Consider the following 27,979-nt stretch of genomic DNA (forward strand, 5'->3'; position numbering starts at 1 on the left):
TGTGAAGCTTTCAGCTCTGATTACACGCTGGACAGGTGAGATGCACAGAATTCTCCATCTCTTTATGTCATCGCCACAGATGAATGTGTTTGAAGTACACTTTCACAAATAAGTAGATAAATCACTCACCTTTCAGCAGGCAAAGTGTGAAAATATGGGAAAATAGTGGCATTCGAGGCACTGGGCAGAAAGTAAATATGGGCCAGTTTAAAAGGACCTGCCTGTATCTGAAGTTTGTTTACACATCAAATAGTTTGCATGTTGACCAAAATTAAGACCAGGTTTCAGCTGGTTTCAGTTTTGTTTGTAACTGAGAAGTTAAAAAATCAAAAATGTAGTCAAACCCGAATACTGCTGCTTTGTAATTATGAAGAAAACCACCTGCCAGGTTTTGTTGTAACCAAAGTATCATGAGATCCAAAGTCATGTAATGGAAAATAAATGCAAAGTAAGCAGCATGTATTTATTTTTTGCTTTTTATTTAAACTCAAACATTAAGTGTTTACTGTTCTGCAGTTTAACTTTACAAATTTAAGTTGGTAATAAATTCATTCTTGTGGGTCATGTGAACTATGAATTTGCAATTTGCATTCTTATTTTACCTGTTGAAATATTTTTGTCTTCATTTGTAAATATTCTTCCAGTATTTTGATATTTTGTCTTTGCCTAGCCTAATTAATTAATTTATTCCATTTATTATTGTTTCATAAACCACTGTGAATGTTGAATTGGTGATTCTTTTTGTTGGTGAAATTTCATTACCTTGTTGGTTGTGTTTCAGCTTTCACATGACAAATAAAGCAATCTAAAATCTTATTTTGAATTTATTGTCATGGGAAATTAAAAAATTTAAGACTAGAGATTTTTTTTTTCTTTTTTTTTTCAAAGAAGGAATGCAACTGAGTTTTACTGGTCTTCGTGACTTAAAAAAAAAAAAGCAGGATTCAATCATTTTATGGTATCTAGAAGTTTTTTTTTCTTTTTTTTTTTAATACCTGAAAAGAATAACTTTAAAAATGGTTATCTAATTGACGGCCTTAAATGCTTGGAAAAAAAGATCAAACATAAAAACAAACAAACAAAAAACAACTATAACTGTCATACAGAGAACTGCGGGAAAGACTACAATTACCATCATATTGCGCGTCTATTCCTCACGCTTGCCGTAGTTTTTCTTTTCTTGAGCGAAGCTCCCGTGTCTCAGGACTTTTTTAAAGTAGTCCTTTGAGTTTTATTTTACCATGTCACTTTTGCTTCTTTGAAACATTTAAAAGGTAAGTTAATGTTTTTCTGACATAATAAAATTGATGAGTAAGTGTTTCTTTCTATTCCACGGTGAACTTAAACATTAGCATGCTAACTGAATAGCCGCCTGCCTATGTTTCCGTTTCCATAGCAACGGACTGGCTGCAGCCTGCTGAGTGAAGTGTATCTTAAAAGTTATCTAAATGTGAAATAAATTACAACCCTTAACGTGTTATGGAAGTTATTCACAGTCTGTTGCAGAAGAATAACAATATGAACAATATTCTTTCTTTTTAAGTGACTTTAGAAAATTTTACTATCGATGGGTGTGAGATATACTTTCTACCATTATGAGGGTTACCTTTATTGTATAACTAAATCACTGGAAAAAAAGTCAGTGAATATATTACAATAAAAAAGTTTTATTAATCAGGGGAAGTTCTTGATATTTCCTTATTATTATTCTTATGTGCTCAAATGTCATGCTTGTCTTTGTCAGTTCTGATCGTACATAATGTTATGAACTGTTGGTCAGATATTTGAATGATTTATGATAAATATACGGATTTGTTTACTATTTTATGGCTAGTTTATGTGTAAAATTATTCACATTAGTTTGATTAGATAAATTCACTTCAAATTTGAGATAAGATGCACTTCAGAGTGATGATTACATGATGTGCTGTTTGGAACATTTTACTTTTTTTTTCTTTTTTACCAACTTTTTATTCTTTTATATCATACACATTAACAAAAACACATATACAATAAACAACAAAAACAAAAATAAAGTAAACATTCATACACAGGTCCAGGACACATAAAGTGTTAGATCTGCATACTAATGAGACACAACTCAAGTTTGTCAACTTCCTCAATCATCCTTAAAAGTAGCCTTATATTATTAAACTCTTGAGATCAGCCACTGCTTGATTCCAAACAATTATAGTTTCTTCCTTACCATTATATACACGTGCAGTAGACAACTCTAAATATGCTACATCTATAAAGTGTGAAGTCTGATATTCCTGATTTACCACCGGACTTTGCTGGGAAGCCGTTTGGGACTCTGTGCTTTGTTCGTCTAAAAACCCTGATCATCAGCAAATTCACCTGAACTTTATTCACAGGACGTATATGATGCCTCGTAAACTTTACAACATGAAGATCAAAGCTGATCCAAACTGTACCTTATGTCATACAAACTCTGTTGGTACTTTTTTTTATTAGTCTGGGAGTGCCCAGCTGTCTTTTATTTTTGGGAGGTAGTAAGAAATTGTCTGTCCACTCTTTTAAACACAAATATTCCTTTCTCACCTAAAGTTTTAATGCTGAATGATATGTCCCAACTTAAATTACACAAAGCACAAGGTAAACCTCCACATTTACTGTCTTACCGCCAGTGGGTGTTATCTTTTATAGATGTAACATTTTACTTTTCTAGTTAGTTTTAGTCCAACAAAACAGCGGAAAAACAACAAAATCCAAAACTATTACTAAACAAACAAACAAAAGTATCTGACAACAATAATATCAGCAACACATGTTCTATGTCAGCAAACCTTTGTTGAAGGCAGAACCTGGAATATGTCATACTCATATCTGTAAACAATGTTATTCTGTTGTCTGTCATAGGTCCAGATGTGATGGACAACTATGAGATTGTCCGACAGATTGGAGAGGGTGCATTTGGGAAAGCTTTCCTGGTCAGACACAAGAGTGGAAGTGACAAGCAGTGTGTGATCAAACAGATCAGCCTGAGGAAGGTACAGCAGTGTGTTTTAGTATGTGTTTTAGATCACCTTTTCTGGCTGCAGGTCGCTAAGGTAAAGCAAATGTTTAATGGAAATTTGCCATCAAGACTTAAAAGTTCAAGTTAAATGTTTTTTTAAAATTGGATTTAACAAAAAGTCATCCTTTTTCTCTGTTCTTGTTTAAATGTTGTAGCAAGGTTAATTAATAATATCAACAATGACTATTTTCTGTTGTTATGAAAGACAGGAATAGTTTTTATTTCTTTTTTTATTTTGGTGCATTGCAACTACTCCTTCATGACATTTTCTATGTCTAATATCTAATAAATACTATTGATTACTGTTCCAACTGGCTTCAGTCCTGTTTGGAGGTGTTTCTACAACATCTGCTTCAACAGCTGGATGATTCATCAACTCAGGATGTATTCAAGGATCAGCTGAACATTTTTTTTCTATTAGTTTTTAGCAAATGTCACATCTTTTACGGCAGAACCACACTAAAGATACAGGATGACAGCAAGATCTTTAAAGATATGAAGTGTCTGATCTATCTGAAAACGTATAGATGACTACAATACACCTGAGTAAAACCTTAACTAACCAAGTAGAAAGTAAAGACTAGAAAACACATATATATGCCATTATATCCACATTCATTTGAATTTCAAGTAACCTTTTTAGCATTTAATAGTTTTGCTAAAGCATGTCTGAAAGTTTTGACGACTTTAAATGCAAAGCTTAAACTGTAAAACAGGGGTGTCCAAAGTCGGTCCTCGAGGGCCGCTGTCCTGCAGGTTTCCCATGTATTCCTGTTCCAACACAGGAACTAAATGGATCAAACAGCCAATGACGTGCACAACTGATTAAGCTCTACTACTAATTAATTTGAATCAGGTGTGTCTGAGCAGGGATACATAGAAAACCTGCAGGATTCTGGGCCTCGAGGACCGGAGCTGGACACCTCTGCTGTAAAGCATCACCTTTGATCAGAAAGTTTTCCAACTTTACATTTTTATTTTCAGATGTGAAAAAATTATTTATATTTTTATTTAATGTTTTAAATATCCTGTCCTCTTTCATTGTAGTTTTTATGTATACATTTTTGTTTAATTTAAATATTGCCCACTTTATGTCTCAAGTACATCATCCTCACACTGTGGGGCTAAATTGTTTTAAGTTGCAATGCACATTCTATTAGATTAATTGAAGACAAAAACACATTTTGTCTATATTTCTTGTTAATGTTTTATCCAAGCACAGATTTCACATTCTGCATAAGAATTAAAGATATATTGTGAATCATCCTTAGCAATTTATACCTTGCAAATGTTGATTTGCCTTAAAATAAAAACAAAAACATCATGCAGGATATATTGTTGTAATAAAATATTAAAGCAGGCATCATTCAAAGACCTAATAATTTCATTTTAATTTAATTTATTAATGTTGGTTTAAAAGTGTGTTTCCTGCTTAGATGTCAGCAAGAGAAAAGGAGGCATCCAAGAAAGAGGTGACACTCCTGTCAAAGATGGAACACCCCAACATAGTTTCCTTCCTCACATCATTTCAAGGTGAGAATAGGAACATCCATCCACCATATCTACTGACTCATGAATGTTTAAGTCCGTCTTCTAGTGTTTCCTACATCTCTGTAGAGAGAGGCTGCCTGTATATAGTGATGGAGTACTGTGATGGAGGAGATCTGATGGACAAGATCAACATGCAGAGAGGAGTTCCCTTCACTGAGGAGAAGGTACACTATCCCAAACACAACCCTTATCTTTCCTTTTCTCTGACCTTAAACCAATATGACCTTTACAATAAGATGTAATGATTTAAAGTGGGACTGATACTTTGTGTAGACAATAATGTCTATAACAACCTCAGTAATAAAAATACTGACATTTATGTGGGAATTATCTTTAACAGTGTTATTCGAGAGGGATTCACTGGAGTCCCAAAGTAAACATGATGTGTGTGTTTCTCAGATTATAGACTGGTTTGTTCAGATCTGCTTGGGACTCAAACACATCCACGACAGGAAGATTCTCCACAGAGACATTAAAGCGCAGGTAACTTCGCCACAGCACCGCTTTGCATTCTCAAACATCCTTTTAAAGCTCAGAACCGCCGTTTTCTTTAGCTAAGACAGTCTTGAGATCATAAATAATGAACATATCGATCTTTTAGCACATAAATGTTAGACAGTAGTAACAAACACAACAATGGACTTTCTGTGTTTTGGATTTGATTTTGGCACATTTTCTCTTCTGTGTAAACTTTAGTCAGACTTTTCAGGTCTATTGTCTTTTTAAATTGCTGAAAAACCTACCATAATCAACTATGTATTGATCCTAAAATAAACGTATCAGACTGTAAAAGTAGAATAATCTGGTGAATAGTTCTTATGTATTAACTTAACTTAAATTGCAGTAAAGAGAAAAAAGTGCCTCAGACCTCCATGTGAGAACATTTCAGCTGTGAAGTAACAGCCTCTCTTGGATAAACTTTGTGAATATGTGGACGCTCTTTTGACTCAGGTTCTCTGGATGTCTTGTCTTTGTCACTGGACTTATTTTACAGATTTTACACTTTTCTTAAACTGGCTTTTCACCAGTTAATTCCAATAAACTTTTTTTTAACAGGTCTGAAAACGGTTGTTGACAACTTTGACGTTGTTTCCAAGTTTCACTGCTGTGTAATGTCTTATGTCTGGTTAAAATGTGCCAGATTTAGTTTTTATATTAACTATTCAATGTGTTACAGTCAGTTTAATAACTTTGGGAGGAAGAGGGCTTAGCTTCAAGCCACTGCTTTCTGTCAACCGTCACAGCTCTGAAGGCATGTTGTTGTAAGCAGCAGTGGTTGCACTTCCTGACTGGGTTATACTGGAAAGTTGCCAGTAAATATTCAGGTACCAGAAGCTGATTAAATCTTATTCCTCTGCAATTTGTTTTGAAAAAAGTAGAATTATGAAAAAAAATCTTGTGCAAGATTTAAATCATTGTAAACTTATGTTTACAAAATGTGGTATAGATGAAATGTTGGTATTCCATTAACATAGCATACAGTTGTTGTGTTTTATTGTTGAAGTAGTGTGTGGTGACCTGGTTAGGGTGGGGGTTAATCTAATTTAGTGAAATCAGATCAACTTATTATTATTATTTGAACAGTGCTTTATGGGGCAGATTATACAAGATTTAATCTTCTATCTGTGCCTATTTGTTATGTATAACAATGTAAAGTTAAACTGAAGATGAAATGAAATAAACAAATAAATAAATACAAATACAAAAAAAAATTGTAGATGGCAAGATAGGCTTCTCTTTGCTTGCTATCATTTAAAAGAAATCAGAAGTAGTCAAGTCTGACACTGGAGCCAACATCAGCTGATCCAACAGAATTTTTTACGTAGCAAGATATTTTTTATATAAATTGGTTTGTAGTCATAATGTTTTCACTGTTGACGTACGAAAAGTCAGAAACAGTCTCCGCTAGGGGTCTGTGATCATGCTAGCATGATTGGGTCACATGACATTTTCTAAATGCTGGAATAAAAAAGTAACATAAGAAAAAAAATTCACTCATTTCACTCATTCAAACATAAAACTAGGATGGACAAGTGTTGCATTTATTTTGATATATTAAGCCTTTTTGTCATTTTGCTTTACAAAAAAAGTTTTTTTAACATTATGTTTTTAACATTATGAATAGTAGTTTTTTTTATTTGGATATTGTTTTTACAGCATTTTGGGCCCAATGTATTACCAAAGCAGGTTAAAGCAAAATAAAAACCAAATATTAGATCATATAGATGGATGTGGTATATTTTAAAATCTTTTAAAAATGTGTTGTTTAAAAGGAAAATCAGACTTAGACTTTATTGATCCCTTTGGGAAGACTCCCACAGGGAAATTAAAATTTCCAGCAGCAAAAAAGGAAAAGAAGCATAGAAACAGAAATAATAAATAAATAAAGTCAAAATCAAAATCAAATCTATCCGAAGAACAAAAAAAGTCTCAGACACCTCATGGTTATTAATTACTTTGCTGAGGGTTTTCACTGGAGTTGTGTGATCAAGTTTAAATGTCCGTTCTGGTGATGAATCCCTTTTACAAACACAGCTCCCACCACACAGCAGGAAATTATATTCTCACTAACTTAACTCCACCTAAAGCCAATGGAAATGGGAAAGTCCTCTCCAATGTCACCATAAAGGTGGTCCTTACAGAGGTTAAAATCTTCCAAGGTGGTACGTGACATAGAAAATCCGAGAAGCACTGATCTATAAGATGAAAAGTAACAGACCGAAGCCACAGCGTTTGATCGTAAACTGAGCCGACCGCTTCATGTGAGCCATGAAACCCTCAGTGTAGTCCATGCATTCCTAGCAGGGCACATACATGCAGAACAACATTATCCACAGTCCCTGAGGCTAAGCGTTTTAATTAACAAGCATTATCATTACAGACCTCACAGGATTGTACAGCTGAACTGACCTCAGATCAGTTTGGCTCTGAACAAAGACCCTACTGTGTGCCAGCTCCAAGAATATCCCAGCAAGACCGACCGCAGACTGCATCTCTGTTCGCAGCCATCACTATCTATCATCAGTCATATCTGTTTTCACACACACACACACACACACACACACACACACACACACACACACACACACACACACAAGCATGCTTTCATTGCTGCTCTCCCTCTGGTCTAGAATATCTTCCTAACCAGCGGAGGGATGAAAGCAAAGCTGGGGGACTTTGGAATCGCAAGAATGTTGAATAAGTAAGTCGGTGCCTTCTCCACACACACACACACACACACACACACACACACACACACACACACACACACACAGTGCAGCTGTCCATCACTGAACACAATAACACATGGAAAACCTCCAAACAACTGATTATCATTCCACAAACTCGATCAGGACACATAAACACATGGCTGTGGAAATGATAGCCTGCCGGTGGTGAATCGCTCTGACTGGCAGTTTCAGCGTAGGGCAAATTGTGTAACACACAAGGCAAGGCAAGTTTATTTGTATAGCACCTTTCATGTACAAGACAATTCAAAGTGCTTTACATTAAAAGCATTACAGAAAAAAAGCATAAAAGTAAATACAAATAACAAAATCATAATAAAATCATAAATTATATTAAAATAATTACATGCAGAATTAAGTCAAAGTTACTGTGCAGATGTCATGAGAAAAGAGATGTTTTTAACCTGGATTTAAAAGTTTCTACATTTGGTTTAATCTCCACTGGCAGTTTGTTCCACTTGTTTGCAGCGTAACAGCTAAATGCTGCTTCTCCATGTTTAGTCTGGACTCTAGTCTGGACTAGTTGACCCGAGTCTTCGGATCAAAGACACATGTGTCTTCGATAAAACACATGTGTGAATAAAACACGTGTGTTATGCAGTCGTATTTGTAACTTTGTCAACCCTCCAATATCATTCTGAACAAATATGACCTGAAGTTGTATTAAATTCACACACAAAGAGAACCAAGTAGTATTTCTATAAAGAGCTTTCCTGCTGCCAGGCATCAAGCCATCAGGCTCTGGTAACGGCCACAGTTCTTTCTAATTCCTGTTAGTTGTGACTGCAGACGTTCGGACATAAAGTTACCAAGCTGTAACTTCAGAGTGGTCAGATTGTTGACACAAAAAAAAGAAAAGAGTTATGATCATTATTAATGATTGTCATCACCCATGAATAGTTTTTTTTATGTCTGTGACATGTTGCTTACTTACTGGCAAAACATCTCAAAGACACACACTTACTTAAATCCACTTCTCTGATGCTTCATTCACACGGTAAAAATAGAGACCACATAGAAAAAAAATCAAGATTTACTGTGGCTGTGGCACAGTTGAAGCTGAAGCGGAGATGCTTGTCTCTCACAGCAGGTGCAGAAGCTTTTGTTTGTTAATATGGGAACCGAAACAAAGACCCAGTCTGAAGTTTACAGACGCTCAACTCTTCTTCAAGTCGTTAACATATTTTATCTTAGTCCGTGTGCTGACATTTTCTTTTTTATATTAATTATGTTAAAAAAAAACATAAAAGAGCAGGTTTTGTTTACTTCTCCTCATCTCTATAGAGAGAAGGCTCGTTTTAAATCAACTATGTTAGACAAATGTTAGCAAAGCTTGAAACTTCTATCTGGACAACATTTAGTCAGTTTTTCTAAAGGGGTCCCCACAAATAATGCAGTCCATCCAGTGTGACATCGTTGTACTGTTGCTAGAAAAGGAATAGTTAGAGTTTTAATGGAAAGACACTTTGTGTATGTGTTGGATGTTGACTGGATGTGCTGGTTTTGTAAACTGTGCAGCACTATGGAGCTGGCCAGGACTTGTGTTGGGACACCGTACTACTTGTCCCCAGAGATCTGCGAGAGTCGGCCCTACAACAACAAAACGTGCGTATCTTCATCTCCCAGATACCGTTATGTGTGGCAGTGATCCGGTTGTACAGGTGTCAGACAAAACATTACACCGCCAACGGCATCATCCTTTTATCCTCTTACTGCTTCCTATAATCAGATGATGATAATCATGACAGTAAAGTCAAACCAGACTCTGTAGGTTGATTTTCCATCACATCTCTGTTCTATAATTAACTACAGTGATTTGATGTGTGCACTTTCTTTTGTTGTCATCGTTTTTTTTTCTTTTTTTTTCTTTTTCTAAATGATCATATAATTTATTTAATTAAGTTTTAATAAAGGGGTTTTTTGGCATCTATTTTTAGCACCTGATGAATAAGGAATTTCTCACGTAATGCAACGTGTTATTATGAAAGTCAATATATTTGACTGTTTTTAGAATGAAAATTACGATAAATTAAACGTAAAAACAAATAGAATATAGAATAAGATTGGTAAAGTTTATTAAATTTAAGTTGTATAATTCTGGTGTGTGTAAGGCAGTGTTTTAAACAACTGCTTGGAAAATGTCATTTATTTTATTTTTATTTTATTTATTTTTAAGTTTTCATTTACTGGTGAAATCTGAGACAATAAATAAGCCCCTCCACATTTAATATACTTATATTAGGGCTGTTATTATTCATAATAAAAGCTATATTGGATGTTTTCTCTCCACAAACTCAAAATAATACTGTTACAGTGTGAATATGACCAGTTTAAATTAAATAAATTAATTCTGCTTTTTTTCTGAAGTGACTTTATTTAAACATGTTTTCTTATTCAGCACTCTAACATAGTTTCATACAGATCAATCTAAGGTTGCTCATTAGTCCTGATATATTTTTTTCCAGTCGTCAGTCACAATTTTGCAATGAATTGCAAAAACCCCCCTCCATCCCTTAAAACATTTCCCTCATAGACCACCATCTAAACTGAGAGGGAAGTCTGCTGGTATGTGGGAACCAGTGTGCAGTGGTTGGAAACACTGTTGCATGCATGCACTGGGATTTAGAACAAGTTCAGACGCTCTAAATAGTTTTTGGCTCAGGTAAGACATTTATTTTTAAGTGAAGAGGTGCTGTCGCGAGTCAAGTACATTCATGCTTCAGCTACTATATATATATATATATATATATATATATATATATATATATATATATATATATATATATATATATACTAAATACTACAGTGGCCCTACATGAAGTTTTCAGATTGCCCAGCTGAATGGAGTTCTGACCCTGTGAATTTCCCTTGCTGTGGCTGTTGATCAGCCTGTGGGCGTAATAATAATTCTTGGTTGTGTAATCATGCTGACATGATCAGGTTGAGCTGCATTACATTCACCAAAAGGGGTGTTCATCTCAGTCAGAACGCGCACAGACACATACAGACTCACATTCATGCCTGCTAACAGTAAATTTACTCATGCAAACATGTCTGAAACCATTTTACCTCCCCTTTGTGTGGATCGTTGTTCTGTTCCACTCTGTGGTTTTGTTTTTTTTTATAAAGCTAAGATCAGAGTTGCTTTCTTCATCCCACACTCCCTCACAGAGATGCTTATCGACATCATTTCCAGTCTGGACCCTGATCTTAACATGTCCTCCTTCTCAAGGTCTAAACTGGTTTTGGTCCTCACAAAGACATCAGTACTGGAGTACGCACACACTCTCCCTCATACTTGATTCTGAGCCAAGAGGGCAAATGCCAGAATGTTTTTACTGGACTTTTCTATCAGTGGTGTTCTCGGTTTAGTGATTTCACAGCTCTTAACATTGTGGCTTTTTTCCCATGTTTATGACTTTAGCTCAGGGGAATTATAAACTCTGTTTTTGACATCCTGTTTCAACAAGAAACATGTTGCGTTATGTAAGATGTACTGAATGTGGTGTTTTAGGATGAACTCAGAGACACACTTGATTAATGTGCTGGGCTGAAAAACATCAGCTGGGAGGATATTTGTGGTTGATGTAATAAAAATCAGACAGTTTGTCTATAAGGGTGATTCAGTTAGATTAATATCTGCTTGTATTTCTGTGGATATCTTCTCTACAGGGATATCTGGTCTTTGGGGTGCGTCCTGTATGAACTCTGCGCCCTGAGGCATCCAGTAAGACTCACCGCACCCTGCACATCAACAGCTGCTTTACACTCACAGCTGCATTAAACTGTCCTGTAGGCACTTGTGCTGCTGTGCACTAATACACCTCACAAAACTTCATTGTAAAAATGCTGAAAAGACCCCAAAAGGTGACTCCACAGACATCTACACTGTGCTTTGATGGGGATCAAAGTAAAAAAGGGAGGTCATGTCACTCAAAGCAAGGAGAAAATGTTTTTAATCATGTGCAGAAGTGGATCATAACAGAACTGAACATATCAGTGAGGAGGTTAAACAACGGACCATTTTAAATGCATTGTTTTGATACTATATTCACTTTAAATGGACCTATAAATTATTATTATTATTTTATTCATTCATTCATTCATCATCCTACCTGCTTAATCTGGGTCGCGGGGAAGCTGGAGCCTATCCCAGCAGTCTTTGGACAAAAGGCAGGGTACACTGTGGACAGCTCACCAGTTCAGCGCAGTATTATTGTTATTAATGTTATCATTATTATTGTTTCACTATTTTAGTTACCGTTTAATATGCTGTCAGATGATGATGTGCTTTTGTCGCCTGCAGTTTGAAGGCAGCAGCCTGCGGCAGCTGGTCAGTAAGATCTGCAGAGGCCGCTACACACCAGTACCCAGCCGCTACTCCCATGACCTCCGCCTGCTAGTCACCCAACTCTTCAAGGTTGGCATACGTTTTCTTTATGTGTGTGTTTGAGGTAAAAAAAAAAAAAGTGTGTACACAGCACACGCCCTTGAGCTTGGATTTTTAACAGATTCTTTCTTTGGCATTAATTTCTATTAGTTTCTAGTTTTAATCCCACTAAACATTATACTGTATTCTTTTAGATAAACCACTGACCCAGTTGCAGGTTTTTGTTTAAGATTAAAATGTCACAAATAATTTTAGCAGCTGTTCAGGATGTTTGCCTGAGCGGCATGAAAGGAAGCTTCTATTGTCTACAGTAGATGTTGCAGTCTGCTATGTCACTGTTGGTGGAAATACTTGTCACACAATTCTGTTTATGAAGAAATTATAAGCATTTTTTTTTTTTTAACTTTAATCCCGTCTAAAGAAAAAAAAAAGGCAGACACCTACAAATAAAAAGAAAGCCTTTTTTTTAAAAAACAAAAAAACAAACCTTTTTATTTATTTATTTAATTATTTTATTTTTTTAAAAAATAAATAATAAAAAATGGAAAAAAAAGAAAACGTAAGCCTTTTTAAAAACTTTTATTTATTTATTTATTTTATTGTTTATTTAAAAAAAAAAAATAATAAAAATAAATAAATAAAACATTAGTCTTAAGTAAATCCTAAACAAGCTCGTAGGAGTCATACAGAAAATTTTCACTGTTGATTTACTGTAAATAAACCAGAAGATCTTATTGTTTATGAAATGATTTCATGAGCTGACATGGAAGTGTTTCAGAACATCTGAACAAAGATGACCCGCAGTTAATTTATTCAGAATTCATCTGGATTTTTAGCAGCTTTGCTTTTAGAAAAACTAATATTCTACTATATTATTTAAAACAGACTTCAGATTTTGTGTCAGATTAGCACAAGTATATTCCAGCACAATGTTAAAGGTAAAGCGCTGAATTGGATTAAATACTGATAGCTGCTGGTGATGAACAGGGAAATGTAACGAACAGGTATGAAGGAAGCCTTACAACATACTTTTCCTATTTCCATCACACTTACTTAGGGCTGTCAAATTATTTTAAAAAATCAACTAGTCAGCACTTATTTTCTTAATAAATCGACTAATCAATTTAAATGTAAACTGTAGTTTATGGTTCCAGCATGCAGCAGCTCTTACATAACCACTCATCTGCAGCTTGAACGCCACCATGCTTATTTTTAAGATGCTTGTACACCGCTGTCCTACCATCACAAGTTTTACCTTGTTAAGGTAGGCTAAATGCTAAAAGTTAGCATTTAGCATTTAGCATCACTTGAATTTTTATAAAATTCTCCCAAACACTCGAGCTTGCCATGATATCAGTGTTTAGGTATAATTTTAGCGGCGATGACACGGCCACAACTGCTCATGTGCATAAAGGACAGAAAGGCAGCAGAAGGTGCAGCACAAGTTGTGACAGCAAAACAAAGCTTAAAAAGATAAACCATTAGTCAATTATTTAATTAGTTGTTTACTATTTTATTAGTCGACATAATCATAACTAATCGGCCAGTTGTAGCACCTCTGCACTTACTATCACACCTAAAAGAACTTGAATTTTTGCAAAGACAAATGTTTTTTATTCTAATCACAAGTGAAGATTTTTAACAATAAAAATTAGCTTTATATTTTATTATTAAACATCCACCATAACTGCTGCTGTAAAAATAAACAGATGATAAATGTAAAATCCAATATCAGCTAGAAAATTTACTTTAAATATCAGGATGTCAGATTAGTTCCTGCATTCTGTTATGTGATTTGTTGTGTGATAATGGACTGAATGATATTTAGAGAATATTTAACAGTAAGGGTTAGGGTTAGCGCTTTACCTTTAACATTATGCTGTTTATGTGTTAAACTGTGGTTTTGCAGACAGGTAAACACACAAATGCTGTTTTTCAGGTCAACCCCCGGGACCGGCCCTCAGTTAGCTCAGTCCTCCGACGTCCCTTCTTGGAGAAGCACATCAGGAAACATCTGGACACTGAGGTAACAAAGCTGTTTTGTTTCCCCTTTCAGACAGAGTTTGTCAGTTAAAGGGTGTTGTCTGTGTTTGGTAGATTTGCCTGAAAAGAAATGCAGAAATACATGAAGCTGCTTTTTGATGGGGATCAATTTCACTTTCTGCTGAAATGAATAAACAGACTAACATGAGTAGATTTACAGTTATCTATTGATTTAAAATAATATTAGATAAGACGTCTGAATTTGAACTCCTCTGCAACATTTCTGTTTTACAGTACAATGTAAAGGTGTCATGGTACCTCGTGGTACAATCACAATGGAAACACAAAATACAAAGCAAGAATATAGTTTATATAATTCTAACAAAATTGAAAGTGAGGATTTGGTCTGAGCAGCTTTATTCCTCAGCACAGTCTGAACCACTTTAGATTTATCACTTCCATACTAGTTGGCAGGAAAAGTTCTCCAGCTTGTTAAAGAACTTTCCAAAGCTCGTCTTTGGATGTTAGCTGCTTTTTATCCAGACGATCCCACACCGCTTCAGTTATGTTAAAGTTCAAGCTCTGGGGAGAATGGACCAGATGCAATGCCACTGGTTTTCAGTCCAGTTCTTGAGTTACTGCCTCACTCTTTACTCACTTCTTGACAGTGACCCTTCTATGGCATTTCAGATGAGGCTTTGTCCACCAGTAGATGAATTAACTGCCTTTTTATAGGTCCTGTGTCAGGGTATTACCTTCAGTTGGTGTTGGGTGCCGTTTTGCAGGCCTGCCACTTCTCTAATGGTTTATGGGACATATTACACATCATAAGGAGATATTCAGAAATTTCAGCTAATAAATAAGTGGAAATGTCTTTGGTGATGCACAAAATACAGTTGTGCTCATATTTATTCATCCCCTTTCTTTAAAGAAAAGGCTGAATTTACAACAATCACTCAAATAACTGGAGACTTAAAAAAGGAACAATAACTAAAAATTTGCAAAAAAAACCCCAAAAAAACAAATGTGTCCTGGAGAAATTAGAGCACTTTTCTGTTGAACAGTGGGACAAAATACCTGTCAACAGGTGCAGAAGTCTGACTGAGAGGAACAGAAAACACCTGACTGGAGCGGAAACATTAATGGATTGTTCAACTAAATATTACTTTATGAGTGATGTAATATGTAATAAATTATCTTATTTGTTTGCTTTAAAAAATATTTCTGTTGAAGTAGAATTAGAAAATAATGTAATGATTTTCATAAAAGTTTTATTTATTATTACTTTAGTCAGGGGATGAATAAATATGAGCACAACTGTATATCTGTCTTTCAAAATATGTTACCTTTCTTATTTTTCATAAAAGCAACTGGAGAAGTTGTAAAATAATGTCTGTTTGTTACAGTCTGTTGGTAAGAAAGTGGCTAAAAATCCAGATGTGAATGTAGACGTCACACTGTTTCATTGAGTTAGTTCCCTCTCTTCATTCTCAGGTGGTTCGTGGTTTTAATGTTTAATAAACATGAACTGTATTTTGATTTTACATTATACTGTTTGCAGCGTTACCGGATGTGTTTGTATTAAAACTTTACCTGCTACATACACATCCGGAAGTATAACATGGTACAAGATAAACTTAGTTGTTATTCTGTTCCCTTGACTGATTTGTTAAAAAAAGACAAGCTCATGATGTCAGATATTTTTTATGTAAACAAAATAATTTAGTGTCACTGATTTATTATATGAGTGTATTAAAGATATTTATTGGGATTAATAGTTTAAAAATTAGGTTTCAAGTTTCTTTTGATCAGATGTTTATGATAATTATTTGATTTATCAAATTGGGGTTTTTAAAGGGTTATGCACATGTGTGAGTGTGTGTGAATGTGTGTGTGGTTTCCTGTGTTTGCAGGTGATGCAGGAGGAGTTCAGTCACACAGCTTTGTATCAAAACAGAGCAGCAGCACCACAAACTGCTGAAACCAGAGCAGAAGCTGCAAACATGGCAGGTAATGCTGCAAACAGTTCAATGCAAAACGTAGAAGCATTGTCATAAAAAGCTTTCTTTATCAAATATTTGTATGTTTGGGCTCTTTGTCCTGTTGCAGGGATTTCTCTGAAACAATGTAATAGGCTAAAGCTTTGCATGCATCAGTGGATAGGTAACATTTGACACAAGTTATATCAAATATAAAGACCTTTTCAATCTATTCAATATGTCATGTGACCTACACCAGTTATAGTGAAAAATTTTCTTCTCATTTGTTGCATATGGATTATAGCACCATCCAGTGCTCGTTTACTGACACTGCTGTAATATCCACTGTTGCAACACATCTGATTACCTTCAGGCACATGGGATTGGGTCCAGCCCCCAACCCTCTCCACTCCCCTGCAAATCTGAACTGAACTAAAATCCGTTGCTGTGGATGGCTGGGTAAAAAAAATTCAGAAGAAATGACTTTGGGAAGAAAGATTCTGTTTAGATTACTTCATAAATTCATGGGAAACCAATGGAAAAGGAATCAGTCTCTGTGGAATCACACCAGATCTGGGCCTGAAATGTTATCTGTTTTCATCACAGCATGAAATGATTTCTGCTGGTCTGAAAAACAGGGTGTGTCTGTTTGCAAGTGTTGCTTCATAACGTTTCACACACTGCTTCTCTAACCCGTGGCTGTCTTATATTAAAGTCAATGCTTTCAACTGAACATCGTTTGTGAAAAAAAGCCAATACTTTGGTGGAAAAAAAACACATTCCACTTGACTCAGAAACTGAAACAGAAATGAAAATCTATTTTTTTTTTTATGAAAGTCCTTTACTTTTGTCCCAGCAAAGAGACAGAAGGCCAGAGGAGCAGAGAGGACTAGACCTGCTAACAGAAGACTGCCAGCTAAACCAAACCCGCGGGTGCCGTTCAGAGTCAACACCCCTGCCCACTACAAAGTAACTCTTTAACTTTCACACTAACAAAACAGGGCAGAGAAAAAGGTTTCTCTGTGTTTTTCTCTTTGTTTTGGACAAGAATAAAAAGAATTAATGTGTTTTAACAAAGAAGAAATGAATAATGATGTAACAACATTAAAATGGTTGGAATCTAAAACAGCAGTGTTGTAGCAAACACTTAGTTTTGGTTTTACATACACGAACCAGTTGGTAGAGATGCTCATGCAGGTTTATTTCCACAAATTCATCAAAGTCACTGCAAATTTACCTCGACCAAATGGTAGACCAGGACCTGCAAGGAGTTATGATACAGGAATGATAATAATAATACGAAAGGTTGATTAATAATGTTATTGGAGGACTTATGAACAGGCTCACAGATTCTCACAGTTTTTATCTTTTACACTAATATGAAACAAAAAGCTGGTGATGCATATTTTAACATGTCGGCACATTCCTTTAAATCTCTGGAAAAAAAAAAACCCTGAAAGATCCTGACAGGAGGCATCAAATCACACGGAAATGTCCAGGAATCAGCTCTTAGGTCAACACAACACTTTAACCCTACAAAGCAAAATCAGCAGGCTCCAAAACAGTTTTTTCTCCTGAAGCTGTCAGACTGTTGAACTCCAGCCATGCCATGTAGACCCTAGCACCCCTTAACCCCCCCACCCCACCTCAAGACAACAGATCTGTCCAGACATGCACTGCCAGCACCTTTACTTCACCAATGCAACAACACTAAGTGCAATACTCCAAACTACTTCATGCACATGCAGCCTACATTTGTATTCAGTGTATATTTTTAATTGTGTTTAGCTTATATTTCTATTTTTATTTAGCTTACATTTCTACTTATTTATCTTCTATTTATAGTTATACTTTTATATAGTTTTTAGTATATATTCATATTTCCTTCCCTCAGCTATTCCCGAGACCTCAGTTCCAATTTCATATCTGAGCTGATATGACAATAAAGTTCCTTAAATCCTTGAATCCTAAACGTATCACATTAATACACACAGGTTCCAAGACCTTTTGCATTACCTTATGGTAAAAATTAGGACTTTTCTTGTCATTTTTTTTCATGGGTTTGGCCCTGAGTGGTTTAAGTGAAACAGAGTTCCAAAACTCTGTTTAATGGTCAACTATTCATTTTGACTTAACGGCAAAATAAAGCTTGTACAGTAGATAAGATGTGTTCAGTTTAAGAAGTTCTGACATGATCAACATAGGAAAATGAATTGTAATAATGTATGAATAAAGATTTCTGTTTGGTCATTTTCAAGTTCTCAAAAGATGGAGAGAAGACACGATGGCGCTTTCAGCGATCACTGAGTTTTTAATACTGATTAAGTTTACTGTCCTTATTTACATATTTTATAACTGTTTGGTGGGATTGTGGGACTGGTGTGTGTCTGGCTGAACAGACCCCATTTATTTCGCTCATCTGTTGCATCATCATTGATAGATTTTTATTTAATGTGCTCTAGTTATTTTCAGCTGATTTTATTACTTTAATGTGATATAATTGATTTCCTTCCCATCTAGTCTATGTTATTGTTGTAACTGTAAGATCCATTTAGTGATCTACACCACAGACAAGTTGAGAACGTGGATCCAGTTGTTTATACTTTGACTTAGTACCTGTAGGAGTAAAGCTCTGACTAGATAGATCAGTGAAGACACAGAAAGTTAAGAGACAAAAGAAGATCTTGTATTTCAGTCCCACGACTGAACATCTGTGATAAATGAGCTCCAGATGTGTAACTTCCAAACTTGTTTTCAATCTGCTCTCAAATGCAAACATTTGGAATGATGACTACATAAAAAGATTAATCCAGCTGCTACACAGAGTTATATCGGATTGGATTTCAGATCCTTTTATTTTCCGTTTACTCGTTTGTCTTTGTTGGGCTAACACTGCCTGTATTTATTGTTGCAGCCTCCACATCAAAGATCTGGCCAACCAGCTGCAGACAGAGAGTTTGCAGGGAACCAGAGGTGGGAGAGAATGACCTGTGTCTGCAGCTGCTGCTGTGTCTGTGTGACTTTAGGATCTCTGTGTGATACCTCATATCTCCATCAGAATTAATGGTGAAAAGCAAGATTGAATGGAAGAAGGCACTTGTAACATTACATGTGCAAAGCATGCTGATATAACTGGATACACAGTTTTCCAATAAACATTTATTAATTTAGTCAAAGGGTTGAAAATGCAAACATTAATAATGTAATACATGTTGCATTAATATTTCTCACACATTTTTTATCAGAGAAAGGAAAATTTTTGTCAATTTTTTTTTTCATAGACACAAATCTTTGAACTGTACTGCAATAACAGATTTGGTGGTCAGCATCCGGCCAGTCTTTACCGGCACTACCATGCCCAGCTGGATGCTTTTCAGGGGAGGAAGAAGCAGGACGCTGCTCCTCCACGTCCTCCCCCTGGTCCTCCTCCTGGTCCTCCTCCTGGTCCTCCTCCAGATCCTCAGGAAAAAGTAACTGATGTGATGCAACTATGTGAAGACCAAGATGCACATCTTATGGAACCATACCAGCTGTGAGTTGCTAAACATATTAGTATAATCAATAGTCCTTTTAAAAAGAATCTCTGAGCCAATTTACATATTTTTTAGACTTTTTGTGCCCCTTTTATTTCAGGATTCTCTGACATTTTAACAAATAACAGGTGCTAACTAGTCATTTAGCTAATTCTGGCACATTTACATTTGGATGTTTATCAAGGTTCACTCTGCATTTTAGATACAAATTCTAAACAACTAAATAAAATAAACAACCTTGATTTAAAACAATACAAAATAATCTTGTTTTTCAGTCAGTTTTTGTGGGGGATAACTTTATGCTTCTGGTAAGATTTTTATATTTGATTTGGGGAAACCTTTACTTAACTAATGTGAGTGTGATGTCTCTACATCCTGTTGTGTCAGTGTGGCTGCAGCTCGTAATGAATACCTGCAGAGGAGACAGGAGGCCAACCAGTACAAGCTGAGAGCAGAGAAACAGCTGGTAATAAGAAGCCCCACAGTCTGCCGTTGGTTAAGCCTTAAAGTCTGAATGTTGCAGCCTGCAGGGCTATGCAGCGTCCCTGGAGATGTAATATGCAGTAATGACTGCTCCTAGGCGTCATAACATACTAAGTGAGGAGGAAATGCAACTTGTGTAGATTGATTTGAAAAAAAGCACTTTGCAAAATTCACACAAACCGATCCAACTTATTCTTTATTATCTGTGTAAGTAGAAAGCAAATGTAAAAAGTTTGCTGCTCTGCAGACTCTTTGAAAGATAAAAATATGTATTTATTTTTGAGAAGCATGTCAGCTTTCTCATATATCATCTGTTATGGCTGTTTCTGTGCAGTGGGAGACTGTTTCTATGTGCAAACCTGCACTTTGAGACCACCAGTCATACGTAGTAGTTAATGTAATTCCATCCTTTTCATCATGTATGCAGCATACATGTTAGACTTTGCTTATCTTTTGTATTTTTTTTTATCTTAGGATGAATTTATTGTACATTTTAATCTTAAAATGAACCATTTAAACCTTTCAAATGAACATACTGCAGTAAAATAATACAACTGTAGTAGTAAAGTTCAGGAATAGAATAAAATATAATGAAAGATCCTGAAGAAGTACACGTTTGTTAATATTGTAATATAAAGTTATTATCTGACAGTCCGGCTGGCAGTATTTTAACATTAAAGTGACATAATTCACCCCATATTCATTTACTTATCTGTACACCCGCACCTCTCTGACTGTCAGGGTCTGCGTCCATGCACAGCTGAGCGCAACAGGAAGCAGGTAGATGGACCACCTGAACAGAAAGACATGCAGCAGGACAAGAGGCAGGAAGAACAGCAGGTGGGACTCGCAAGTTCACATCAGTCATTACAAAAAAGAAAACAGCTTACAGGAGTTCATCAGCTGTAACAGGATGACTGAGAAAACTGTAGACAATGTTCTAAAATCCTTTATAAATGGATGTTGTGTTTGCAGGAGTATCTGCGTCAGTTGGATCTCATCCGACAGCAGTATCACCAGGAGATGAGGCAGATGAGGCAGAGAGCGGAAACAGAGGTACTCACACTTTATTATGATAAAATACACTATGTTTATGGAGGGGTTTCACTAGGTGCTTTATAAAACTAATGTTAAAAACAGACAAACTGATACGTGAAAAATGCAATCAAACATCTAAATCAATCTCAATACAAACTATTCACCAGTAACACTAAAGGTTACTTAATTAACTCATTATTTATGGTTTTATTTAAAGGTGTGGCCCCCAAAGCGGGAGCTAATTCAAGCTTTTTGAAATGGTTTGTGATTTACACCTTCTGAAAGACAACAGCTTGATCCGATGACAGATGTTGAACAAAATTTGCAGCTTTAAAACTGGATTTTAAAAACCTTTCAGATTTTAAAACAATTACAAAACAAATTTTGTAAAACAAAACTAAAGCTAAAACAACAAAAGCCCTACAAAATACACACAATGATGTATTTCCTTTCAGCTTGATGCTCCTGGAAGTAGAACCAGAGTATTATTTGATGTATTTATGCAGGTTTTTTTTAAGGTTTCTGACAACCATTTCTTCATTAGGCTGACCATGTTAAGGTGGGAAAGATCTTTGGTGTTGTTGGGTTCAGTTTGGTGTCATCGCATGTGATGTTTCACCTTTTCTGAATTTATGTAACCAAGACAAAACTACATTAAAACACAGCCAATATAACTGGAATTAGAATGAAATGAACTAGCATCTTGTCTCAGATTCAGGCACAAAACAAACACATCACCTTTGTACTGGACAAGCCCAGATGCCCAGAACCTTCTGGAGAAGGTGAAGAGCAACATAAAGCAGCACCTGCTCAGGTAAACATTAGTGTGATACTGATCAAATCAAAGATACTTTATTCATCCCAGAGGGGAAATTCAAAGTTCAAGCCAGCTCGTCCGAGGTTATACAGACATGTAATATAAATGATGAAAGAAGAATACAGAACCAAGCTGAAACTTAGGCTACGCAGCCAGTTTATCACTGGCGCCGCCTTATAACAGATATGAACAGAGACACATTAGGATAATGGGGGGGCTCGAGGGAAAAAAGGTCATGTGACTCTGGGCCGCGCCACGAGATGACACAGTCCGAAGACACAGAGAAAAAAACCTCATACATTTAAGTACAAACTCAAACAAGACATACAAAGTCCAGGGAGGTGGTGAGTCGTGTGGGAGGGGACTGGGGGTGGATGAGGAGGGGGGACAGAGCGTCTATGAACATCTCTTCTTCCGTTCTCAGGGGGGGTTACACCGGCCCAAGGCTGCTGGGAAGCCGAATCCAGATATGATTGTTGTTTGGGTTCCAGGCGAGGAAAACAATTTGCCCTCGGCCTTGAGTCCATAGCTGATCTCAGGCTGGCAGGTCCAAACAGCCGAATGGGGGGGGGGGGGTGTCAATTTCCACTGATTCTAGCAGATATCTTCTCCATGTTGTCGATTCTGCGGACCAGCTCTGGGACCACGGCCAGATGATCAGTATGAGCCAGACTGGTATCCTGCTTACAGTCGAGTCCGGTCAGCGCGAGAGTCTGTGCACTGCTAGCTCGGCCCATACCATTACAGAATTCTGGCAGCCTGCCAGTTGTTGCCAGAATCTCACCGGTCTTGAGGTAGATCAGAACTCCGCCAGCGCCAATCAGCAGAACCCCCATCACCAATAATCCACAGATGTAAACATCCTCCACGTCTTCAGAGGACAGAACCGCCAGATTTCTGACATATGGATTTTGTTCAGTTTGTAAAGATTATAAATAGCCTCAAACATAAGTCGGTACTGAAGTCACCACACATTCAGTAATAAACACTTCTCCGCTGTCAGTATAGAGTGGTATATTTCAGATGTATGCAGTTTTAAGCTGTCAGGTTTGAGCGATAGTTACCAGTCATTGACAAAGCTACACCGTTTTGCTGGATCCCAGAGACTTGTGAACAAGATGTGTAATTTTCTGACAATTATTTAGTTTCAGACTTTCTGATTTGAGAAGCAAAAGAACAGGATGTTTGGGATTAATGCCCCCCCCCCCCCCCCCCCCCCCCCCCCACACACACACACACAGTCTTCCTCCCCAGTTGCCTCCATAGTTCATTACAATTTAACATACTGATTACCAGTCTGCCACTGGGGTGGGAGTGGCTCAGCTGGTAGAGCTGTTTTTGTTGTGACCTGATGGTCAGCGGTTTGAGTCCTGCTCCCCTACGCTGCTGCAGTCTTAAGGGGGACACAGCTGTTCTCTGAGGGCTGGTCACAAGTCTGGTTAATGCAGAGGGTTGGGTCAGGAAGGGTAAAACATGTGCCAATTCACCCGAGTGATGATTCGCTGTGGCGACCCCCTCAGAGGGACAAGCTGAAAGGGAAACAACATTCACAGTCCTGCCGTCAACGTTTCTAAGGTCTGTAATGTCAGAAAGCCAGTGGCTGTCGTAATAGAGCAGCAAAATTTCAAAAGGGAAACTGAATTTAAGGCCCATGAAATGCTCTTTCAACTTACTTCATCCTGATACCCAGAGCACATGGCCTTATTTTTGCGTTGTGAGGTATCTTTAGGAGGCATTAAGGTTTTATTTTCTAGATGGACAACTAGAAAGGTAGTTGTTTTGAATGAGAAGTACTTAAATGCACTAGATACAGTACATACACATTCTCACCAACCCCACAGTGTGTTTAAACAGCATGTGTCTCTACGATATAGACGGAAGAGTCACACCATGATTTACACTTAGAGTATTTTTTTCCTGTTTTCTGGGATACAGTATTAATGCTGTAAAAGTGCAGTGATGTGTTGCAGATGTTTTCCTTCTGTGTCTGTTTCCTGCTGCAGGATGTTGAAGAAGCTCTGAGACAGATCAGAGAAGAGAAGAGAGATCAGACGAAAATTCTGCAGAGAAAACACAAAGACAAGGTCAAATTAAGAAACATCTTAACTAAGTGTGATTTTTATTTTATGTTTTTTATAATATCACATGTCGTGCTGAAATAATTAATATTCACAGCATCATACTGGCACTGCAAAGTATTATAATAATTTATCACATTTTCTCAAAGACATGAGTTTATCATGTCACAGTGTGTTAAAATAAGAAACTTCTATCAAGGGAACAAAGTAAAAGGTTGAAAGTCTGATTAGTTGTGAGGACGAAGATGAACTTTTTCCTCATGCTTACAGAAAGGAATCATGTTTGAGATCCGGTTAAATGATGACGAGAAAAATGGAGCCGGAAAAGAGGATGAGGTGAAAGATGGAAGACAAAAATGAAAAATCAGATCATTTCCATCACTTCTACTCGTCTATTTCTTTTCTCACCCTCTGCTGAACTTACAAACAGGAAGCAGACCCTCTGAACAGGACTCTGAGCTTCCTGGAAGGGGAGGAGTTGAAGCTCAGGGATTGGTTAAAGGTGAGAAAAGGGTGGAGCCAAAGGACTCCTCAGACTCTGCTGGATGCTCTTGCCAACATGGATGTTAACTCTGTCTACATCGAAGCAGATGATGCTGAAGAAGGTCCAGTAAATGTATTAAAAATTTCACTGGAAAAGTAAAAATATTCACCTAAAATGCACATTTTAAATGTTAAACTTTTGGTTGATTGAAGTAATTTGAGTAAATCTAGTAGCTGTGATGATCATGTTCACGTCTTCCCACCCTCAGATGGAGAAGCGGCAGGTCGCAAGCAGTGGGTGAGCGATGCCCCCGACACCCTGCTGAATGCTCTGGCTCGGGCAGAGCTTACAACATCAACTTTGGACTCAGAGAGAGCAGGTCAGGCATCACTCGTTGCTATGGTTACCGGCTCCTCAGGTTCAGGTTCAGGTGATTTTATTTGTACCCGTAGGTAGATTTGTTGTACAGTAATTTCAGGTTTGGTATCAAAGAAGACAGGAACAGGAAATAAACACATAAACAGACGTTCTGACATTCACAATGGCTCGCAACATCAAAAATCAATAAATAGTTACATTAAAAGACAAACATGATTTAAAATCCTTAAACTTATGAAGGAGGGCTGCTGCAGATGGAACAAAACTGTTCCTGTAACGTTTTGTCCTGCAGCTTGGAGCCTGCGTCCTGATGGGAGAAGGTGAAACTCCACAAATAAAGGATGGGAGTCACAGCTCACAATATTAGAGGCTGTACGCTGTACCTGCCTGGTGTACCGGGCCTCAAGACTCAGCTGAGGCTCATCAATCAGCCTACTGGACCATTTTATAATCTGACTGACTTTATTTCTGTCTTTCAGAGCCAAATTACCAAACCAGGCTACCAAGGAAAATGATCAAATCGATTCATTAAAAGATCTGTCAAAAAGAGAGAGCATTGTTTTGTCAATATTAAAACACGACCGCTTTCTGAGGCAGAACAGACGTTGATATCCTTTTTTATACACAACTTCAGAGTTCTCCTCAAAGCTGAGTGAGCTGTCAGTCACAGTTCCCAAATATTTGTAGCTCTGCACTAGTTTGACGTTTTGACCAGAGATGGTTGTGACCTCTGGTGTGTCTTTTATCCTCCTAAAATCTTTGGCCATGTCTTTGGTTTTGGATGTGTTTAGCTTCCGGTTGGACTCTTCACACCACTGAACAAACTGACTGACATTTGGGCCATGGCCATTTTCGTTTCCCTGAAGAAGGCTCACAATCACAGTGTCATCAGTGTGTTTCAAAACAAAACGGGAAAAAAAACTCAAACAGCTTGAATAAATAAAATAAAGAAGTTCTTAACTATGAGACAGAACAGAATAGACAAAGGGGCTGAGTAGTAACCGAAGTGCCGTTTCTCTCAGATTTAGAATCAGATGAAGACCAAACAGGGGAGGCGGAGGTGAAGGAGGACAAGAGGGATGAGGAAGAAGAGGACTCTGATGTGGAGATGGACGAGGAGCGTCTAGAGCCGAGGTCTGATGATGACGACACGTAAGTTAACAGAACTTCTGTTCACTTCACGTCACTCGTAGTTTGTTCTAAATGTTGTCATTTACTTCCACATGTTTATGTTTTATTTTACAACAAACTGAGTCAGTTTATAAGAATCAGTCTAACTGCATACAACCATTAGCAAAAATAGTGATAAAACAATATTTTTACCCACAAATTTGGACAAATGATAATTGTGTGTAAAGTTTGTAATTACTAAAAACATGTAAATATGCAGAAAATATTCACCCTTAAATCCTCAAAGGACGTTGTTGAAGTAAAAAAAAAATAGTTATGGTCATGATACAGAGTTAGATTAAGGCATAAAAATAGAGAAGAAACAGTACCTGTAAATTATTTCTGTTACTAGTTTTGCCCCAGAAAGCTCTAAATGCGCATAAACTCCTCTGCAGAAATGACATTAAATTTAGCTGAATAGAGTCTAAAAGCACTGATTTCTGTGGAGTTCTTTATGGGTTTTTAGAAATAATTTAATTTCGCATAAAACTGAATCTTTATTTAACCCAATGAGTCAGCTGAGAACTAGCTCACGTCTTAAAACCCACCTGTTTTCATTGGCTTTTAACACCACCTGAGATGTTGACATTATTAATCTGACTGTTTTTTATCATGATTCTACCAGTTTTAGAAATTTTATATGTTTTTGCACTCTGTATTTGTATTATGATCATTATCTCTGTTTTATTCTGTACAGCACTTTGGTAGACTGTGGTTGTGTTAAAAGTGCTATATAAATAAAGTTGCAGTTGCAGCTCCTTTACAATGACGACCATGGCTGTTTAGCCATTGTGTTTAGAGACCATATGTTCCAGATAACCACGTTGCCAAAACTGCAGGAGAAATCCTGATCTGTTTCAGCAGACTGGATGAGCATAAACTATTCTGCACATCGAGTTAAATGTTTAGAAATTATACTATGTTGATCTTTAAAAGGGTGTACTTGCATTGTTGTCATTTTAGTTGAAAATGGTCTCAAAATGACAACAATAATCGCTTAGCGCAATGTTATTCTTTATCGCAATCATTTCTGAGACAATCGATCGCATGGCAAAATTTGTTCCCGCAACAGCCCTAATTAGCCTGTAAAAATCCATACGTTATCTGGATCATTGTTTATGCTACAGGATTCAATTCATGTGAAAAAAGTAGCGGCTTATAGCCCAGAAAAGATGATATATCAGCATAATCGTGTATTGGAAGGATTGAATTTTAGTGCTTTGAAGACTGGTTCAAAGATAATTATGACAGAGTAAGAGACCAGTCCTGGGTTTGACTTTGGAAAGAAAGGTGGTGATGTGCACATCACAGGAGAAGGAACTGATTCTCAGATATTTGTTGGTTTTATTAAATCTTAAACACAGGAACAATTTCAATCATGTAAAATATGAAAGAGTGTGGACCAGGTATAGATGACTGAAGGACACCGTTGGACAGAAAACCCTCCGTGCTCACAAATTAGTATAAATATTTAACTTATCTGCAAAACAAGAGCAGTTTCATTTGCTGCTTTTTTATCAGGAACTTTGAGGAGTCCGAGGACGAGCTGAAAGAGGCGGTGGCAGACTCCATGAGAAACCTCTTCGTCATGGACGACTCAAGCTCAGATGAAAAGCCAGAAGAGACGGCAGAGGTGGCTGAAGACGAGGAAAAGGAGCAAAGAGGTGCAAGAAGCTCTCCAGACTGCCGGAAAACTCAGCCACAGGTTGGAGATTCTCATGAAGCAGGTGCATCTAATCCTGGAGGACGAGGCAGTCAGCATGCTGGTCCAGGTGGGTCCCTGTCAGATAAGGATGCAAGCGAGTGAATC

The 27,979-nt window shown here is 36.9% G+C and overlaps 1 protein-coding gene across 1 annotated transcript; it reads left to right on the top strand.

Moving 5' to 3' along the window:
• Positions 1-2,891: 2,891 nt before the first annotated feature.
• On the top strand, positions 2,892-27,976 carry LOC306766534 (serine/threonine-protein kinase Nek5; the record flags this gene model as incomplete). Its single annotated transcript, XM_079254314.1, has 22 exons — positions 2,892-3,011; positions 4,474-4,570; positions 4,655-4,752; positions 4,988-5,071; positions 7,720-7,790; positions 9,355-9,441; positions 11,509-11,563; positions 12,143-12,256; positions 14,166-14,252; positions 16,123-16,219; positions 17,045-17,157; positions 19,103-19,161; positions 20,109-20,187; positions 20,946-21,044; positions 21,180-21,260; positions 21,955-22,056; positions 24,063-24,143; positions 24,408-24,473; positions 24,568-24,742; positions 24,890-25,000; positions 26,022-26,151; positions 27,691-27,976. 22 exons carry the CDS (start codon positions 2,892-2,894, stop codon positions 27,974-27,976), a joined length of 2,292 nt encoding a protein of 763 aa, XP_079110440.1.
• Positions 27,977-27,979: the final 3 nt, after the last annotated feature.

This window comes from Telmatherina bonti (assembly GCF_933228915.1).
Source record: "Telmatherina bonti genome assembly, chromosome: 15".
NCBI classification, from domain to species: Eukaryota; Metazoa; Chordata; class Actinopteri; order Atheriniformes; family Telmatherinidae; genus Telmatherina; species Telmatherina bonti.